This window comes from Saccopteryx leptura, chromosome X (genome assembly GCF_036850995.1).
Source record: "Saccopteryx leptura isolate mSacLep1 chromosome X, mSacLep1_pri_phased_curated, whole genome shotgun sequence".
NCBI lineage: Eukaryota > Metazoa > Chordata > Mammalia > Chiroptera > Emballonuridae > Saccopteryx > Saccopteryx leptura.
In genome coordinates this window covers 12,561,926-12,583,943 of record NC_089516.1, presented here as the reverse complement: position 1 = coordinate 12,583,943, position 22,018 = coordinate 12,561,926, and the positions used below count along the sequence as shown (strand labels likewise).

The 22,018-nt window shown below is 40.8% G+C and overlaps 1 protein-coding gene across 7 annotated transcripts in view; it reads left to right on the top strand.

The window, feature by feature from the left end:
• SH3KBP1 (SH3 domain containing kinase binding protein 1) overlaps positions 1-22,018 on the top strand; it is a 442,009-nt gene that overhangs the window by 240,441 nt on the left and 179,550 nt on the right. For all 7 annotated transcript variants that reach the window (XM_066357664.1, XM_066357661.1, XM_066357663.1 and 4 more), the window contains one exon: positions 604-727. In XM_066357664.1, coding sequence (XP_066213761.1) covers positions 619-727 — 109 coding nt within the window. In that variant the 5' untranslated portion in view covers positions 604-618. The remainder of the gene's footprint in view (positions 1-603; positions 728-22,018) is intronic.

Here is a 22,018-nt window from a genome sequence, read left to right as displayed (position 1 = left end):
CTTACTTTATAAAAACAGGTGGGAGGCTATAGTTTGCTGACCCTTGGCCGGGAATAACAGTCTTTATTTCAGCTTATTATCCTTATATTTTTCTTTGTCAAGAGTTAGAAAGCCAGAGGAACTCGATGACTATAAATGAACTTGAATCATTTTCTTTTGAGTTGAGCATAGTTGTGAGCACAATAGCAATTTGGGAATATACTTCCCTAAACCCTTGTTGGGAAGAATAGAAACCAGAAGGCTTATAAGGGATGACTCTACTTGGCCAAAGCTTGTCATTGTTCAAAAAGTAGAACAGGCTGTCACTTACGGGTGTGTAGTGCCTTTATGTATTCCTCATTCTCTTTATGGTTATGTTGGGTGGCCATAGTCACATATAGTCACATCACCATATTGGCCATCATTTCATTTTATAGGAGCAGGTGCTTCTCTAATAACTTTAAGGTACAAAAATGTAGAAAATGGTGGTTTTAAAACATCATGTTATATACTGAGTTGTGGTCATTATAGTTGATTTTCAGAAAGCTGAAGCATAAAAATAGTCAAAGAGGCATTTTAAAATTTCAAACTACAATCTTGTTTTCATTTTATCTATCCTCACAGGAAATAAAAAAGGAGATGAAGAAAGACCATCTCTCCAGCAAAGCTCCAGAGAAGCCCATGCACGAAATGTCCAGTGGAAATGTTTTGCTGTCTTCTGAAACAATTCTGAGAACCAATAAGAGAGGTATGGAAAAGAAGAAAGAGCCCGTTCCCCACACTCAGACCCAAACTGGAGACCTCTGGGCTAACTGTGTCAGACCTCAAATTGCTGAAAAATTGACTGGCATTTGCCCTTTTGTGTTTTTTAGTATCAATTTCGGACATACCCACACAGCAAATAACAATATAATAACTCTGATAAAGGGAACTAATGATATTTTTGATAGTGGAAAAGTAGACTCAATTTGTAAATGATGATTTTTCTAGGACTTTAGCTGTTGCTTTCATACCTGTTTTTATGGCTGGAAGGTGACTTGAGAGAAAGCTATGGGGCAGGCCGAGCTGTCCATATCTGGCCAGGCTCTCTCTTGAACTTAAAGCAGGCTTTCTCAGCGTCTTTCTCTCTCTAACTGCTGGGCCCCTGAACACACGCCTTGTCTCCCCTAGTTTAGGAGACAGTATGGACAAAAGTAGAGCTCATCCGTCCATCTAGCCAAGAGACCCTTAACCATCTTATTTTCCTCTTTTGAGACCTCAAGGCAGATTTTTAGGTATCAGCTCATAGGAGTTTGTTTTCTCCCATATCCCTGCTTTGTGACGTTGTTGGAGGTGATAGGAGAGAAAATATAAGACTGCAGAGAGATCTTGATTCACTTTTAGATTCTGATCACTCTAGTTTCCCTGGGTTTTTTCCCCAACCATGCCCTCATGGTTGATCAACCTGGTCGTGCACTAAGCCTGCCCGTGGTCAGTTAGCATTCAGCTGCAGGCTTTTCACAGGCTTATTACTTCCTTAAAGAGAGATATAGAGCTGTTCAAAAGCAGGAGCAGGAAATGTATTAGCAAAGAGTTCCATTAAAAAAAAAAGGCAAGTTTACATAACCACAGGGAAGAACAGCTAATCTTTCATAAAATTTAGACAGCATAAGAATTTATCCAATAAACTGTCCATTGATCATAGTGCTTGAGACATTAGCTTTGTGTCTCTCTTCCTGCTTCTTCCTCTACCCTCTCCAGCTGCCCTGGGTTACATTTCCTTTTTTGAATTACTCAGATTAAATATTGGCTAGGGGCCCACACTGGTTAGTAGCTATAGCACTTTCTCTCTCCCCCCTCTTCCCTCCCCCTTTCCTCTTTCTTTCTTTCTTTCTTTCTTTCTTTCTTTCTTTCTTTCTTTCTTTCTTTCTTTCTTTCTTTCCTTCCTTCCTTCCTTCCTTCCTTCCTTCCTTCCTTCCTTCCTTCCTTCCTTCCTTTCCTTTCCTTTCCTTTCCTTTCCCTTTTTTCTCTCTCTCCCTCTCCCTCTTTCCCTCTCCTTCCCTCTCTCTCTCTCTCTTCCTTTCTCTCTCCTTTTCTCTTTCTCCTCCTCTTTCTCCCCCCTCTCTCTTTCTCTCTCCCCCTCTCTCTGCCCCCTCTCTCCCTTTTTCTCTCCCCTTCCTCTCTCTCTTCTTCTCTCTCTCTCTCCCTCTCTGTCTCCCTCTCCCTCTCTCTCTCCCCCTTTCTCTTTCTCTCCCTCTCTCTGCCCCCTCTCCCCTTCTTTCTCCCCCTCTCTCTGTCTTCCTCTCTCTCCCCCCTTCCTCTTTGTCTCCCCCTCTCCTTCCTTTCTCTTTCTCTCCTTCTCTCTCTCTCTTTCTCTCCCTCCCTCCCTCCCTCCCTCCCTCCCTCCCTCCCTCCCTCCCTCCCTCCTTCTTTCCTTCCTTCCATCTATTCTTTCACATCCTATCTATGCAGGAGATTTCCCATTTTAAGAATTAAGTATACTTTGCTGTAAAACTATAGTCATTCCCAAAAGTGCCTCCTGCATTCTTACAAATAGTTCCAGAACTCTCGAGGCCACCTGACCTCATCAGATATGGAGAGACGGAGTTCAGTGAGTCTTTCTACATGTCTCCACACCTCCCTTGCCGATCTGAGCCCTCTGGTTCCTCCTGGTGCTCCTGGGGGCAGTGGGATGAGGAACAGCATACACTTTGATCAGCGGCAAGGCCTCTCTGCTAGCCTTGATTTGTAAAGTAAATAAGAGAATTAAAGTAATTAATTAAATTTAACAAGGTAAGGAATTAATTATGGACTTAAGGTAATTATCTGGATGACTTTGGTAAAATTACCTGAGAACTGTAAATCAACGAAGGAATCAAACTTTTCAGATAATTGTCTCTTTACAACTAAAAATCGGCCTTTGAGGTCCCCTATGAAATTTTTTATTAACCCAAAAATGGCACTAAAAGGGGTGGCTCATTGACAACCTTCCTTTTTTAAGTCACCACCCTAGGCCTGCAGCCTGATTCTGACCAACCTTTTACTCTGAGTATTTCATATACTGAATCTGTCAGTGATCTGAGACTTCGGCACATGGGGCATTCTGTAAATATGAAACACATGACCAACCATCTTCATTCTGTCCCAGGCTTCACACTGACCCCTGGGTCACCTGGGCCTGACATAAAATTTCAGTTGAAGGGAAGCATTGTGTCCCAGGGCCAGTGCCTCTTCGGCCCTGCCCCCACCCATCAAGACTACCAGGATCCTACTACTCCTTACACCGAACAGCGGTCGGATTGATTGGCCTTGTCAGGCCAGATAAATAGTTCATTGTGCTGAGCTCAAAAGCTACATTTTTCCCACCCCAAATCAATGAAAAACCACTTTTTTCCCCCTTAAAACAAGGATCAGAGGCTAAATCTGTGGGATGATTCTAGTTACTTGGAAACACTTCCGTCCAACCAATTTTTCAAGTTTTATGAGTTATTGTAAATGGCTGAAGTCTCCTCCTTCCCTTTGTTTCCATCCAGCTTTGTCCCTGGAAACCTCTTGGATGTTTTAGTCTATTGCTGCTGTTACAGAGGAAAGAGTTAGTTAGCAGCCTGCTTTGATTTCTTACAGTTATAGGAGTCCACTTGTGATACAGCCTTGAACCCTGTGAGAATTTAATAGACTTAACACAAGTTCTTTTTCTTTATCAAAGATGAGACTTCCTTTATATAGGCCTTACCATTTGATACAGGCTTAGCATTGGTTTAATAAAGAAAGATCAAAGTCTATTTCTATTATGAGTCTGAAACTGAACCACCTCACTGGGTCTTGAACTTGGCATAGACTTAGCTCAATCATTTTGCTCAATCGTGTCCAGTGGTTTCTGCATTTGGGGACATGCCTCACTTTGCAGCAGTGTCAAATGGGTTGTGTTACCTCACAGTGTGGGATGAGCTTACCTTCCCAAGGCACCTGCATAAGGTCAAAGATACCCTGGGTTTGAAGAAAGCTATCAATAGCCTTGAGAAAGGCCAGAACCATGGAAACATCAGTTTGGGGACTGATTCGTTTCAGTTTTCAGCTTTAACCTTTGCAAATTTCTGCAGAGTTGATTTAAGGAGGTACTGGAATGACTCCATGGGCTTTTCATTTGAGAAAAAGATGTGACTGAAATTGAGAGAGAGAGAGAAAGCAGGTCCTTTAGATGGCTTGGCAGTCAGCAGCTATGCACTCCAGGCATTAGGACTGTAAGGACAGTTGTTTCTGCCCTACCCCGGCCACTTCTCTGGGCGTCACCTCAGTGACAGTGAAGGAGCTTTCTGTTTGAAACAAACCCATCCCAAGGAATAAGAAGTCATTTTTCATTTCAACTTGCAGCATGGATGTTGTATATCCCAAAGTTATCCCAGACTCGGAATGTTGACAAATTACAGCTAGAAAATTGAAAACTTTTCTTGGAGCCAAATGTCATTCCCATGAACCAGACTGAAAAAGGTTGTCTGTTTCCTCCTGAGAGTGATTTATTATTTTGTTTTTTTCTATCATTAAAACAGTCTAGGAGAATGATGGGCCCTCCTAAATTGGAACATTGCTATATGGATGAGTTTTATAAAAATAAAAACACTCAAACCTCAACTTTAAGAGCAAAATTGAATAAATGGACATTTTAACAGTTAACAGCAAATACACTAAATAATACATACTTGAAAATGAGTGAGGTCTTTTTTTTATCCATTTGAATATGGACTATTTTCTACTTGAATGAAAATGAAATTAGAAATCATGGTTTCATCTTTAGATGGGTTTCTTGACCAACTTTATCCGTGTGGCAGGTTGTCTCCAGGCTGTAATCAGTACCCTGCTGGCCTCTGTAAGGACCAGCTTCTTTTTCAGGGCTCTCGCTTCCCAGTGTTTTGGCTGGCTCGTGGACCCCATGGGGAAGCTGCCTCCCAACGAACCCTTCACACTGCCTGTAATTTTGGACATTGTTCCTCCCTCACTTGGGTGGATACTGGTGAACGTTCAATAGCACGTTTCCCGCATGCCTGCTATGGGCCTGCCCTTGTGCTTGGTGTTGAGGCCGATGGAAAGACTAGAAAAACACCATTCAGCCCTGTCTGCAAGTAACTGCAATCTATTCTGTGACTTGGGGAATGTTGAGAAAGTGCTGCACATTTGATATCTTTTTTTATGGCAAGGTGGGGATATGTCTCTTACTTACTTCTGTCATTCTGAATGTGAAGCCACTCCACAAGTTTCTGGTCGGCTTTATATGTCCTTGTTTCTATTTCCAGTGTATCATGAATTCAGTGTTTGGTAAGTCTCTATTGTATTTTGCACATTTATTATCCTTTGCTATTATTATTGTTGTTATTCTTATTGTTATGCTCTCCTGATATAAAATGTATTTTCTAATCATCTTTTTAAGTCGCTCTGCTACTTTGGCATCTACCTTCTGAAAGATAAACTGCTTTACCATCTTTATTTAAGGTTTGTTATGCATTTGCATTTTACTGCCCCTTCCAGAGATTAATGCTGAAAGGTCTGATGGTTTAAAATATGTTATTTGTTAACACATCTAGCCCTGATGCTCTGAGATGACAGTCAAGTTGAAACGGGGGAAGGTTGCTCTCCGAGTTGGTATATGGATATGACTCTGATTGTAGAACATTGTTCTGTGGGCTCATTTCTCATGTGTCTCGTCCTTCAGACAGTTTTAATTCAAAAGTTTTCCTTAACAGAGGGATCAACAGCTGCTCTGCCTCTGGTGACACACTGTTGCTTTAAAAGTTAGTACAGAAATTCTTCAGACTTCATTTTGTTTGTGGATGGGTAACACACACATGCCCTTCAACATTAAGGTGGGCCTAGTGTTTGCTGCACAGAAGGGCTCTCCATTTTGGTCTGCTGCCTGTAGCTGTCAGAAGGATTTTACCTAACTTTCCTTACAATTTCAGCACTATCCATTCCAGTCCCTAAACAGATCTGGCCATAGTGACCTCCCTCCCTTGTTTCTGCTGAAGGAGAAACATTTTACCGAGTTTTATATCTTTAGCATTTACTTAGCTACTTAGAATAGTCTTCTCAAGGCATCTGTTGGCTTGTTCATTAGAATATGAGCATGTGTGTGTGTGTGTGCGCGCGCGCGTGCATGTGTGCGCGCAAATGTGCACATGATGGCGTGGGACTCCAGTGTTGGCTCTGAGTCAGTGGCTCAGATCTTGATAGGCTGTTGGCTCTTTTTTGAAATGAAACTGTATACAAAGGTTGGGGAAAATGTATCCTTAATAAAGAAAATGTCACCTGCTTTGATTTTCCAGAGCTTTGTGAGATCTGGGGATTTTTTAAATATAGAAACAAGACTTTTTTTTTTCTCATTTCAAATTTTCTTTTAGAGAAACATGTGAATTTCACCCAGTTACCTAGGAGTCTAAAGGTGTGCCGTTTAGAGAAACAAATGTGAATTACAGCCAGTTACCTAGGAATCTAAAGATGTGCCGTGTTGGGTCAGATTTTTCTTTGCGTTTCCAAATCATATGTTCATTTTATCTAAACGGCTGGCTTTTAATTCTTTTTTAACATTCTTTTCATTTTTATTAAATGTATTGGGGTGATACTAGTTAACATAATTAATTATACAGGTTTCAGGTGCCCAATTCTACAGCACATCTCTGTACACCGTACTGTGTTCACCTCCCCCTAAGTCAAGTCTCCGTCCATCACCATTCATGCCCCCATACCCTCCTCACCTCCCCCTCTTGGCACTGTTCTCCAAGTCCATGATTTTTTGGTCCTTTTTTTGGTTCTATTCCTCCATCTCTCTCACCTAGCCCCCCCACAGCCCCCAACAGCTGTCAGCCTGCTCTCTATGTATGAATCTGTCTCTATTTTGCTTGTTAGTTCATTTGTTCATTAGATTCCACATATGAATGAAATTCTATAATACTTGTCATTGTACTCACTGACTTGTTATTTCACTGAGCATAATGCTCTCCAGGTTCATCCATGCTGTCACAGAGGGTAAGATTTTCTTCTTTTTTATGGTCGTATAGTATCTGGAAGCAGCCCAAGTGCCCATCAGTAGATGAGTGGATAAAAAAGCTGTGGTACATTTACACAATGGAATAAATTGCTGGCTTTTATGGACAGCTAGAAGAGTAAGAGTTAAGAGAAGGCATTACTATTGTGTTCAAGCTCTTGGCTATCACCTGAGTTGGTCTTTCCCATGGAACAATTTCCCATGGAACAATTGTTGATTGAGACTTCACTGCACCCCTGCTGGATTTCTACCCAAGTCCACCCAGAGGACCATTCATGAAGTGGTTTTGTGATTGTGGCTCCACCTGCTGGCTCTCCTAGGAAACTCCTCCTCCTGCCTACCTTTTCTTTCTCCCTGGTTGAACCTTGTACAAGATAAGATGTTTTGATTCTTTTGACTTAGTGTTCTCAATTCATACAATTCCATCTCAGACTCAAAATTTCTCATATTACACACATTCTCTCTCTCTTTTTTTTTTGTATTTTTCCGAAGCTGGAAACGGGGATAGACAGTCAGACAGACTCCCGCATGCACCCAACCGGGATCCACCCGGCACGCCCACCAGGGGCGATGTTCTGCCCACCAGGGGGCGATGCTCTGCTCCTCCAGGGCTTCGCTCTGCCGCGACCAGAGCCACTCTAGCGCCTGGGGCAGAGGCCAAGGAGCCATCCCCAGCGCCCGGGCCACCTTTGCTCCAATGGAGCCTCGCTGCAGGAGGGGAAGAGAGAGACAGAGAGGAAGGAGAGGGGGAGGGGTGGAGAAGCAGATGGGCGCTTCTCCTGTGTGCCCTGGCCGGGAATTGAACCCGGGACTTCTGCATGCCAGGCCGACGCTCTACCACTGAGCCAACCGGCCAGGGCCCATTCTCTCTTTTTTTTAAAAAAATATTTAAAATATTATTGAGGTAACATTGGTTACTAACATGATATAAATTTCAGGTGTGTAACATTATAACTCAGTATCTATATACATACTCTATTCCATGCTTACCACCCAAAGTCTAGTTTCCTTCCGTTACCATCCCAATTTGTTTTCTTCCGACTCCTCTTCACTTCTGGTAACTACCACTCTGTTGTCTGTATCTATGAGTTTTTGTTTTGTTTTCTTAGTATGTTTGTTACTTTTTGGTTTTATATTCCATATACTAGTAAAATCGTCAGTTTTTGTTCTTTTTTGTCTGACTTATTTCACATAGCATAGTACCCTGAAGATCCACCCATATTTCTGCAAGTGGCCGTATCTCATCTTTTTATGGCTGAGTAATACTCCACTGTATACATGTGCTATATCTTTATTCATTCATCCATCCTTGGACATTTAGGTTATTTCTATGTTTTGATTATTATAACATACATGTTCCCTTTAGCTCCTTTCCTTTCCCTTTAATTTTTTTTACAGAGACAGAGAGAGAGAGTCAGAGAGAGGGATAGATAGGGACAGACAGACAGGAAGGGAGAGAGATGAGAAGCATCCATCATTAGTTTTTTGTTGTGACACCTTAGTTGTTCATTGATTGCTTTCTCATATGTGCCTTGACCGTGGGACTACAGCAGACCGAGTGACCCATTGCTCACAAGCCAGCAACCTTTGGCTCAAGCTGGTGAGCCTTGCTCAAACCAGATGAGTCTGCGCTCAAGCTGGTGACCTCGGGGTTTTGAACCCGGATCCTCCGCGTCCCAGTCCAATGCTCTATCCACTGCACCACTGCCTGGTCAGGCAGCTCCTTTCCTTTCTCTTCTAAAATTTCCTCATTGGGAAAAAAGACCAATAAAAAAAGACAAAAGAAAAGGAAAAAAGACCAATACAATTTGTTCATTGACCTCATAGAATCTGTTTTCCCATCTTTGTTGCATCTGTTGTATCTCCACAGGCCAAAATCATTATTGATGAGCATGAAAAGGGGACTTCTGCAGGCATGACTCCGAGTGTAGATATTAATTTGTCACAGTAAAGAATTACACTAAAATCCCTGTAGGTAAGCCAGTCTCCTCCTTAATAGCTCCAAATGCTTAACTATGTAATTATATGCAGATTTTTGACTGTGTGGGAGGTTGATGCCCCTAACCCTCAGTTGGTCAAGTCAACTTCTTCATTTCTTGTTGAACCTAGTTTTTCTCAAAGGAACAATATTTTTTTTGCTGATGTTGTTTTCAGTTGTCGGCAGGTGGTAAAGTAAAAAGGCAACTGATTTCATTGGCTTTATTGTCATTTGTCAGTTCTCTCTAGGAAGGCCCTTCTTCCCTGGGCATGGCCTGCCCCTTCTGCCCCCTTCTGGGTGTATGGCACTAAGCCTAAATATTCTGGATAAATAAAAATGTTTTTTCTTTAATTTAATCATTTTTTGGTTTCTGTGAGTTGATGATATTGCAGATGTGCCTTGTTTTAGCTACATGGTGGGTTACTCTGGGAGCTTAATCACCGCTGTGAGTTTGCTTCTGTGGGAAAAAGCATTCACAGTTCTACACACTGTGCATAACCTCCTTGTAAAGCTGACTTCTTATGTTGTTTTTTATATTGCTGGCATCAGGCCTTAGGTACAGTTTAAAAGCCAGAGAGTCCATATAATTGGGAATGACTGGTGTTTTTCTCATGTTGCTAGGAGTTGATGATTAACGTGGTGCAGAAGGCTAGAATTGTACAAGTTCTGAATAATACACCAGGCTCCAAGGATAGTGCTGAGTTCAAGCATGCAGCACCATTGTATGCAGTCCTTATTTATACCAATTCTGAGTTGGAGCTCTGTGTGCCCGTTTTTCTGTATAAGGCATGATCTAAAAGGGATGTCATTGTATATTTTCATCTATTAGAGAGGAGACCGTGCAACAAGCATAACACACACAGGTAGAAGCCAGACCAGCATGCCTCAGTGTGTGTTGCACGGAATTAGAGCCCTGCAAGAGAGTTCACAAAGGGGTGGTGGAGAGTGAGAGGTAAGGAGACAGAGAAAACTGGCTCTCTGGACAAATTAATTTTGGCTCCAGCTGCACACACTATCACTCTCTTACAGACTGACAAGCACATTAGCATAGTGCATGCTCTCAGATGTCCTGTGGTAAAGAAACCTGTTTATCTTTGATCACCAAACTCTATTTTACTGAATACTAGTTAGGACTCTGCTTTAGGATGTGCTGGGCTTTAAAATGCAGGACAAGATGCCATCTAAGCACCTCTGTGACCATCTTCAGATTCTACCTTGCACAGGGAATCTTAAAGTGAGTGAGTGGAGGTGGTGGTGTTGGCGCTGTGAAAAATGACTGATGGTTCTTCTAAAACTTGTGGCTGTGGGAAAACAGTTAGATGATGCTAGGAGAGCATTCCTCGAATCTAAACCTTGAAACCAGTCCTTTTGGTTGTTTTTCAAATGACAAGCTGAAAGAGACTTTTCCCCTTTGATCATTTCTTGGAGCCTTGGATCTAAGAGTGTCTCCCTGGGCTGGGTTTTGACAGGAAAAACAGGCTGAAATGGCTGACCAGCTCTACCTGGGACTTGGGTCAGGATGGAACCTGGGACTCCAGAGGCAGATTTGGTCACGGTGACAAAACAGTAGTTCCACGTACTTAAACAATCCCATTGCCTTCTCTACCTGTTTCAGCTGAAAGATGAGCAATCTTAGCTTTTCTTGATGCCATTAAAACCCTGAATATACATAAAGCAGAGCTTTGTTCACTCTCTTCACCATTAGTGAAGCAGGCTTACATTTTTTTTAAAAATTATTCATTTTAGAGGAGAGAGGGAAGGGGGTGGGGGAGAGGAGCGGAAAGCATCAACTTGTAATTGCTTCCCGTATGTGCCTTGACCAGGCAAACCCAGGATTTTGAACCGGGGGTCTCAGTGTTCCAGATCTGTGCTCTATCCACTGTGCCACCACAGGCCAGGCCAGGCTGCCATTTGGAGTTCAGGTGATGAGCCCACATGTGGGGCTGTAAGGAAACCCACATAGCCTTCCATTGTTAGAGTTATGGAGTTATGGAATCCCTCAGGTGGCTGAGGTCCCTAATGATGGCCTGATGCAGGGACCCACTCATCAGAATGCCAGGCAAGAATACATGGAGCCTCTCCCCTGGGGACCTGAAAGGGGAACCCTCCGGTTTGGAAGACTGATCTTTGTTAAGGAATGCATGGAATCCTCCTTTCCAAAGGGAGCTTGCTTGCTCTAGGTAGAGGGCTGGTAGGTTAATTAGATACATTATACTAAGACAGCAGCTGTCCTCATGTGTAGAAAGCCCTGGAAAAGGGGCCTTTTCTTCTAGAGTTTCCTTGAATTACACCTGTTGGTCTACCATCACAGCCTAGTCCCACTGATGCTACCTGCAGCCTTAGCTTAGTCTTTGGACTTGTGGCTTTTTGTGCTTGTGAGGCCCTGAGACTGTTGTTCCCTGAACAACAAGGGTATTTCATGGCACATCTCCCAACCCACAGTCAGGCCAGCAGTGGGCCCAGCTGCAAGGCCAGCTGGGCCGCCCTCCTTATCTCCAACCAGAAAGGGGAAAAAGAGAACAGCCACAATCTTCCAGTGTGCGTGTGTGTGGGGGGGGAAGCACATTTGGGGAGGACTGAGCTGCTTGTTCCATCTGTGTTGCTCTGGAGACCTGAATACACTCAGTGGCAGCAGAGCCTTGTTACAGGAAGAATGGCTGTTGGCAGATTCCAGACCCCACTTCCGCTGTGCCCCCAAAGATTCTGTGTGATTTCGACAAGTCTCACATTCTGTAAAACAAGGACATAAGTCTTGTTAATTCCCTCAAGAAAATTCTAAGGATAAAAATGAGGAAAGAAAATAAGTTTGGGGGCAGAGGGTTAGGGAGTCACTCGCTGAATACAGTAGTTGTTATTATTTTAACCTTCTAGTAAGACCCCAGAGCATTGGGAAGAAATTACAGATTTATGGAAAATAATAATAAAGTGTTGTTTTCATTAAACAACCAGTGGATCAGTTGCCCATGGAGCATTCTCTAAGACAGACCATATGCTAGGGTACAAAGAAGTTTCAATGAATTTAAAAGGATTAAACTCATACAAAGTATGTTCTCCAACCACAGTGAAATTAAATTAAAAATCAACAACAGGAAGAAATTTACAAATATGTGGAAATTAAACAACATACTCTTAAATAACCAGTGGGTCAAAGAAGAATCCATAAGGGAAAATTTAAAATACTCTGAGATGAGTGAAAATAAAACATAAAAACCATTGCTGTTAAAACAATGCTTACAGTAAAATTTATAGCTGCAAATGCCTATATTAAAAAAAGATCTGAAATTAATACCCTAATTTTCTCTTTTTTTCCAGTTTTAGTGACATATAATTGACATATTACATTGTATAAGTTTAAGGTGTACAGTGTGATAATTTGATACATGCATATATTGCAAAATGATTACCATAGTAAGGATAGTTAACATATCCTTAATGTCACATAATTACCAGTGGTGTTTTTTTTTAGTTGTGGTGGTGAGGACATGAAAGATTTCTTTTTCTCTGTCTGACTTACTTTACTTCTCATAATGTCCTCAAGTGGCAAATGGCAGAATTTCCTTTTTTGTGACTGAATAATATTTCTGTGTCTCTGTGTATATCATATCACAATTTCTTTTCCATTCATTTGTTGATGGACACTTAGGTTGTTCCCATGTATTGTCTATTGTGAGTAATGCAGCAGTGAGCATGGGTGTACAGATATCTCTTTGAGATAGTGATTTCATTTTCTTTGGATATACACCCAGAACTGGGTTTGTCTATACCTTTTTGCCCTAAGAAGTTAGGAAAAGAACCCTGGCCGGTTGGGTCAGCGGTAGAGCGTCGGCCTGGCGTGCAGGAGTCCCAGGTTCGATTCCCAGCCAGGGCACACAAGAGAAGCGTCCATCTGCTTCTCCACCCCTCCCCCTCTCCTTCCTCTCTGTCTCTCTCTTCCCCTCCCACAGCCGAGGCTCCATTGGAGCAAAGATGGCCCAGGCGCTGGGGATGGCTCTGTGGCCTCTGCCTCAGGTGCTAGAATGGCTCTGGATGCAACAGAGCAATGCCCCAAAGGGGCAGAACATCGCCCCCTGGTGGGCATGCTGGGTGGATCCCGGTCGGGCGCATGCGGGAGTCTGTCTGACTGCCTCCCCGTTTCCAGCTTCGGAAAAATGAAAAAAAAAAAAAAAGTTAGGAAAAGAAGGGTGAAATAAACTCAAAGCAAGAAGAAATAAATAAATAATAAAATTAGAGTGAAAATGAACAAAATAGAGAAGAAAAAAATAGTACAGAAAATTAATGAAACCAAAAGTTGGTTCTTTGCAATGGTCAACAAAATTGATGAACTTTAGCTACACTAACCAAGAAATAAAGGAGAGAAGATTTAAAGTACAAATAGGGCCCTGGCCAGTTAGCTCAGTGGTAGAGCATCAGTCTGGCGTGTGGATATCCTGGGTTTGATTCCTGGTCAGGGCACACAGAAGCGCCCATCTGCTTCTCCACTCCTCCCCCCTCTTGCTTCTCTCTCTCTCTCTCTCTCTCTCTCTCTCTCTCTCTCCCTCCCCTTCCTGCAGCCATGGCTCCACTGGAGCGAGTTGGCCTTGGGCACTGAGGATGGCTCCATAGCTTCTGCCTGCTGCACTAAGAATGCTTGGTTGCGGAGCAACGCCCCAGATGTGTAGAGCATCGCCCCCTAGTGGGCTTCCCGGGTGGATCCCGGTTGTGGTGCATGCGGGAGTCTGTCTCTCTGCCTCCCCTCTTCTCACTGAATAAAGTAAAGTAAAAAATTTTTAAAAGTACTGAGAGGAGGAATTAAAAAGGGGACATTAATACTGATCTTAGAGAAACTAAAAGGATTATAAGGGAATACCATGAACAATGTATACACTGCTGACAGGAATGTAAAATGGTGCAGATGCTTTGGAAAACCAGTGTGGCAGCTCCTCAACCTGTTAAGTATAGAGTTATGTATGACCCAGCATTCTACAACCAAGAGAAATGAAAACATGTATCCACTTATAAACTTGTACATAGATGTTCACAGCAGCATTATTCTTAATAGCCAGGAAATGGAAACAACCCAAATGTCCATCAGCTGATGAATTAGATAAATAAAATTTGGTGTATCCATACAATGGAATATTATCTGACAATAAAAAGGAATGAAGAACCAATACACGCTACAGCATGGATGGGCCTTGAAAACATTATGCTAAGTGAAAGAACCCAGTCACAAAAGATCACATATTGTATGATTCCATTTATATGAAATGTCCAGAGTAGGCAAATCCCTGGAGACAGAAAGTGATTAGCATTTGCCCAGAACTGGGTGTGGGAATGGAAAGTGACTGCTAATGGGCCTGAGGTTTCTTTCTGGCGTGATGGAAATGTTCTAAAATTAGATAGATGTGATGGTTGCATAATTCTGTAAATATATAAAAACCATTTAATTGTACACTTCAAATGGGTGAATTGTATGGTATGTAAATTATATTTCCATAAAGGTGTTTTTAAAAAGATGGCCACACAAATTGGTGTTAAAGTTCATTGTCTGGCTGTGCCTGTCTGTCTATCTCTTTGTTATGACCCATACCACTACCCCCTCCCAGCAGAGGGACAAGGGCAAAATGTGACATTCTGTTTATTTAAGTCTTTAAAATTATATATTTCTCAGTGAAGCTTTATATGTGTATTTTCCTTTATTCAATCAGTTGCCTAGGAGATAGTGGGTCTGAGAGATAAAAAAGACACTGTTTTTCTGGGGATGACCTAAATATTAGATAATCGATTTGAGAAGGGTAGAGAACTGACTATGGCATTTTATTGTTCATTTGAGAAAAAATGACATTCCTTGTAAATCAAAAGCCAAACCTCTTATATTCTGAATTCTATACTTCACACAGCCTTTGCTGGAAAGGAAAGAATCCATTTATGGTTGCAATTTTTCTTGCCATTGTCAGAAACCCTGTGTTGGCTATTTTTACTCATCAATCTTTATTTGCAACTCTGATGATTTCTTTAGGGAAGATTCTTAGATGTGAAATTACCAGACAAAGCATGTATATACTTTATGGGACTTTAAGGTATTATCATATTGATTTCTTGAAGACTTTTATCAATTTGCACCACCACCAGAGTGGGAGAGTGCTTATTAGTATTTTAAGCTTGAATTCCTTGATTAATAGAGTGCTTGAACATTTTTTCTCTATCATTTGTTTGTATTCTTTGTTCTTATATTGAGGTCTTTATATTTTTCTTAGTGATCAGTATGCTATTCCTTTGTCATTTATGGCAAATTGTGCTTCCCAATTTGTTGGCTTTTTATTTTGTTTACAATTGATTTTGATGTACAGAAATAGTACATTTTTATGCAGATTAGTATATTGATGTTATACAATTCCTCCGAATAAATCCTCACCTGATTTTTCTTCTTATTTATACTGACTTTCTTACTTATAATTTTTAATCTATAGGGAATTTTGGTGTATAGTGTGAGGTTAGTGTGCGAATTGATTTTTATTTTGAAAGAGCCATCTCATTTATCATACAATGGGATTATATATAAGTGCGTTTTTCTGGACCTTCAATTCATTACCATTAATGTGTCGTGCTATTTCTGTATCAAGGTAGTTCTCTACTGTGACTTTATAATGCATATTAATATACAGTCTAGCTTTTTGTCCTTCCAGTTATCACTCTTCATTTTCAAAAATATTTTAGCTATTGTCACCTGTTTATTCTAAAAATCATGTTATCAAGTTTGAAAAAATTTCATTGGGATTTGGCTTTGAATTACATCAAAATTATAAATCAATTTAGAAAGAATTGACATTTTCCTAACTTTGTTTTTTAAAATTTTGTATTGTATCATACATTCTCTATATACAAGTGCATAAGTGAAAACCTTTCTCCCCCTCACCAGTCCTCCCCAACATCACAGTGAGCCAAATATTGTAAATATATCACGAAAATAAAACATGTATTCCAATTCTGAATTCTAAGAAGCTGATTCTAGTGACCCAGAGACACAGGGTCTTACCCTAAATGTCGGTATGGTTTTATTGGTGTGGTCTTGCTTACTCCTTATAATGTTACTCCTACGTAGATTGTTGTTATTATTGGCTTTTATAAATAGGATGTTTTTCCTCTCGTCTTTTTTTCCTATCGCTGATACACAGAAGAATTTAACTTTTGAATTTTTCTGTTATAGTAATAGCCCTTTGTGGAATGCTCTTGTTAATTAAAAATGTTTCCTTTTAATACTAGAAGAATTCTTAGTACTTATCAGTCACTAGCTTTCAGAAGGAGGAGGAATGGAAATGACAAAATGTTATGTTTGAATAAGATGATTTATAAACAAAAATTTCTTAACTTGGATAGAACTTTATAGTTTATAGAGAGAGAGACTGACTCACTTCTTAGAATAATCCCATGAAGGGCAGTAAGAGAAGCATCATTATCAGTCCATTTAAAACAGGGGTAGTCAACCTTTTTATACCTACCGCCCATTTTTGTATCTCTGTTAGTAGTAACATTTTCTAACCACTCACCGGTTCCACAGTAATGGTTATTTATAAAGTAGGGAAGTAACTTTACTTTATAAAATTTATAAAGCAGAGTTACAGCAAGTGTAAACATATAATAATAATTATTTACCAAGTACTTTAGGTCAGATTTTCGCTAAGTTTGGCAGAATAAATCTTTATAAAACAACTTACTATAGTTAAATCTATCTTTTTATTTATACTTTGGTTGCTCCGCTACTGCCCACCATGAAAGCTGGAACGCCCACTAGTGGGCGGTAGGGACCAGGCTGACTACCACTGATTTAAATATAAGGAAACTGAGGTGGGAAGAAGTGAAACATGACATCCAAGGCACTAATGGAGACAGACATAGAAGGGCTGTTGGTTGCTGTCTTCATTTTACAAGAATATCTTTAATGGCCCTGGCTGGGTGGCTCAGTGGATAGATTGCCGAGGTCATAGGTTTGATCTCTCATCAGGGCACGTATGAAAAGCAACCAATGAGTGCACAACTAAATGGAACAACTGAGTGGAACAATGAGTTGATGCTTTTCTCTGTCTCTCCCTTTCTCCTCCTCCTCTCTCTCCTTCCCTCCCTCCTTCCTTCTCTCTCTCACTCACTCTCTCACCCTCAAATCAAATGGAAAATATTTTTAAAAATGTATCTGCAGTAATATGAGTAATAGTGTCAGAGAAGCCTTAGTGAATGGCTGATCTTAAATTATTACTTTTGGACACTTGTGGCTGCATTTCACTCAATTAATACACTCAGATTCCTCTTCGTGTGTGTGTGTGCATGTGCGTGCATGTGAGCACATGTTTAGATTTTGATTTTCTTAACTTGATGGTAACCTCCCTGAAAGAAGAAGCCACATGGTATTCATCTTGGAACCAACTTTAGTTACTGGATGGAAGTATGTACTTTTGCTCAAACACTCTAACTCTGTTGAAAACAAGTTGCCAAAAGGAAAACTACCAGAGGGAAAACACACTTATTAAGTTCTCTATTTAAGGAGAAGCTGCTGCAATTCTGTGATCCAGAGAAATTGTCTTTGGTTAGTGAGGGCTGAGGGAGAGAGGAAACTTATTAAGTGTCTGTTGTGGAAAGTGGATCATGACAGTAAGTACTGAATCTAGCTCTAGGCCTGATAAAGGACCATTAGTAGAGAGTGAGAAAGTGAACTACATTTCCAAAGGAAGAAATTTGAACTAGATCTTGAGTAACAAGATTTCAAGTAGAATTAAGTTATAAGAGTGACTGTTGGTGAGAAGGCTCCTAAAGGTTTCACGTTTCCTACTATAACATAAGAGGAAAGTGGGAGAGTATATCCAGGATGAGGGGAGGCTTAGCGTTTATGTGATTACTTTAATCTGCATTTGGTTTTATACCCTTCTGCAAGGGTTTTTTTTTTTTTTTTTTTTTGGTTTGTTTGTTTGTTTGTTTTACATACAACAGTCTCTCTGCTCTCCTCTTTGTGTTAGAGTCCATGGACCAGATGCAGCCTTTCCTTTCTCCCTGGGCTTCTAACTCTAATACAGGGGTCCCCAAACTACGGCCTGCAGGCCGCATGTGGCCCCCTGAGGCCATTTATCTGGCCCCCGCCGCACTTCTGGAAGGGGCACCTCTTTCATTGGTGGTCAGTGAGAGGAGCATAGTTCCCATTGAAATACTGGTCAGTTTGTTGATTTAAATTGACTTGTTCTTTATTTTAAATATTGTATTTGTTCCCGTTTTGTTTTTTTACTTTAAAATAAGATATGTGCAGTGTGCATAGGGATTTGTTCATAGTTTTTTTTATAGTCCGGCCCTCCAATGGTCTGAGGGACAGTGAACTGGCCCCCTGTGTAAAAAGTTTGGGGACCCCTGCTCTAATGTTTGAGTGCTCATCATCACCATCATCCTATCCAGGCAGAGAAAGTGAAGGTTTTAACTAAAAGAGATCTTTGGATTATGTGATTGCATGTTGATTTTGCTTATCAGGAACCCGCTATTTTGAGTCATCAGTGATTAGTATTGTGTTTTCACATTTCAGTTCAAGTAATACCTACCTGTGTAGCCGCCCCCAGCGGGCTGGCTGATGGTGCTGGTACTCTGGAACAAGGAGCACTGCTCCTCCTCACTCTCTTTTACTACCTTGCCTTCTCCTATCCCCAGGGCCCACTTGGATGGATTCTTCAGTATAGTCATTCCTTACAAAGAGAAATCATATTTTCAGAATATTTTGCTATCGAGTTTTCTCCTTATTTCTTAAAAAAAAATTTTAAATAATTTTAATGGGGTGACATTGATAAATCAGGGTACATATATTCAGAGAAAACATCTCCAGGTTATTTTGAGATTTGATTATGTTGCATACCCATTAACCAAAGTCAAATTGTCTTCCATCACTTCTATTTGGTTTTCTTTGTGCCCCTCCCCCTCCCCTGCCCCTCCCTCTTCTTCTCCTTCCCCCCAACTACCACACTCCTTATTTCTTTTAACCCCTTTCTAGGCCATGGTATTTAACAGATTAAAGCAAATAAATAAACAACAGCATACTGTCAATAATAATCTTATTTTAAGTTAAAATTTTTTTCATTGATTTTTAGAGAGAGAAGAAGGGAGAAGGAGGAGGGGGGAGAGAGACAGAGAGACGAACATTGATTTGTTGCTCCACTCATCCATGCTCTCATTGGTTGATTCTTATATGTGCTCTGACCCAGGATCGAACCCACTAGCTTGTATCAGGATGATGTTCTTACCAACAGAGCCACCTGGCAAGGGCTTAATAGTTATCTTTTTTAGAAAGGTTGTTTAGGGGGAAATGATACCAGTTGTTTTATGTTTGGCTTTTAAAAAGCTTTAAAGCAACTCTTTGATAATATCACTGGGAATAGTTTGTTTCTTGAGAAGAAATTGGCTCCCTTTATAATTTAATTTTACTAAATCATTGATTTTATAATCATTGATAAAAGGTAAGACCCTTGAAGTTATATATGAAGAGTAGAAGTAGCCAAGTTACCGATGTGTCTGACACTGTGTGGGCAGGGACAAGCAAACCAAGACGGGCCAGGAATGGAAACTATGATCCCATTGTGTACATATAATTACACTTACAAAAATACTCCACGCTCTCCTCCTAAGCTTTGGCCTTAGAGCTCGGACCTTTTTTCACGGAATTTGTGTTCAATTCAGTCATATTTAAGAGCCTCCTTTCCTCCTTCCTTCTCCCCCTGGCTTCCTATCCATCCTTCTCTGGGTGATGCCTTACCCTTTAAACCCCATCCCATTTGGGAACAGGTGTGTGTATATGTGTGCATATGTTAAGTGTGTGTCATTAGCTCTCTTATTTACATCATGCAGGTTTCACAGAAGTAACATGGATCATTGAAATGCAGGGATGCTCCACAGACACCATCCTGCAGTTTAACTATCAATCTTTTATTAGAAAGGCTTATGGAGGATGCTATTTCACTTTGCTCATTCCCTACTGTCCTCTCAGGTGGAGGTGTTAATAAATTTTAAAATGACCAAAGCTACACAGCAAGAAGGAAGAGAGGAAGACAAGCAAGCATCAGTTGGGTGGTTCCACAGGATCAATTTTCTCTCCCCCCACATCTTCATAAATTATGAACTGTATCGATCTATTCATATTGATGTATGAACTCCTATCAAAAGCCCAAGTTGACGTGGAAAATGCAAAGTGGTCAAGGAGTGTTGGCTCTGTACTGAAACAAAACCAAACCGCACAGGCCTGAATGGCCTCCCTTTCAATCTTTAGATTGCATATAGCGAAAGGCCACTGGGCCTGGGTAACCGGCAAGATTGGATAACAGTTGACAAATATCCTGTCCATTTTCAATGGCTTAGATCTTGACTGTAAGTTTGGTGAGGCTGAAAACCATTTATATTGCTTTTTCTCCCTCATACTTCTGCCCACGATGATTCAGAAACCAAGGACTTGTGGGACATGCATATAAATCTCAGCTCTACCAGACAGTAGCCATCTTGGGAAGGTCATTTCACCTTTTGAAGCATCAGTTTCTTCATCTGCAAGTTGAAAGGTTGATTAAGAAGTTTCTAGTATTCTTTGATCCAGGGACCCTTTGTAAAAGTTTTTGTCCCTTTGGGTGACAAATTCTTGTATCTTCATTAGCACATTACTGGTTTTTCAGATTAGAGTCACAGTGCTACTTATATATAGTCCTGCAGAGCATTTTAACCTGTGTACTCACTTTTGGGCCAGGTAAGCCTTTTGGAATGTTGAAAAGCATAAGAATCCTACTCTTTTCATAAATCCTTCTCAGGATCCCTAGGAAAGAATATTAGGGTTCATTCTCATGCTATCTATAGCCCATTTCTCATGTCTACAGCCAGCAAATTTTTGCTAAATGAACCAGGTTCCCACATGACCTGTCAGAAGCTTCTGGAGAGCTTTACAGGATTCTGGTTCTTTGCTGAGAAAACCCCATGGGGATTTTGTTGAGTAATGAAGTTAAAACAGTGTTTCTGCCTTTGGTAAACCACCCGTTCTCACCCACTGCACAGCAGTGTGTGTTCTCTACTGCGCAGGCGTGGCTGGGTGGCGAGATGTGGTTAACTTTGCATTCAGCTCAGCATGCTTCAGCATCCTACCTCCCCCAAAGGCTTTTCTGTATCATCTCCGTGTTTATTTCAGTGAATGTGAGAAACAGCCCTTCATGGTAAATTGGATTGAATTGCAAACTCGCAGTGCCAATCACATCCTGCCAACCTTGTTAGATGATGCCTGAAGACTGTTAGCTAAGTGATGCGTTTTTTAGAACATGTTTAATATTTCAAAATAAAATTTTAATAATGATATATAAAAAGGGATTGAGAAGGGACTTGAACAAAGACCTGTTCACCCATGTTCATAGCAGCATAATTCACAGTAGGCAAAAGGTGGAAGCCTTATAAAAAGGAAGACATGTGACACTTACCACAACATGGATGAACCCGAGAATATTATGTTGAGTGAAATAAGCCAGTCACAAAAGGACAAATGCTGTGTGATTCCGCTTATATGAGGCACCGAGACCAAAGTCAGAGAGACAGAATGTAGAAGGGTGGTTACCAGGGGCTGAGGGCATGGGAATGGGAAGTTTATGTTTAATGGGTATGGAGTTTCAGTTTGGGAAGATGAAAAAAATTTGGAAATAGATGATGGTGATAGTTGTATTAATACACTGATGTGAATGTGCTTAATGTGGCAGACCTATACACTTTAAAGTAGCTAAAATGTTAAGTTTTAGGTTGTATGTTTTACCAAAATATCAATAGAAAAAAGGCTAAAAAATAATATGAGAAATACTCAACACCCTTCTATCTAGTATCAGATAAGAGATTTTAAAAATTAACAATTGCAGGTGACATATCATATATGTCACTCTTTCTCAGTTGCATATTGTGTGTGTGTGTGTGTGTGTGTGTGTGTGCATTTTGAGGAGTGAAGGATGACTTGGGAAAGAGAGTTCTGTGTCAGGAGAGCTTTCTTTCTGCTTTATTTAACATTTGCATGTGTTGGCTAAAGATAACCATACAATAAG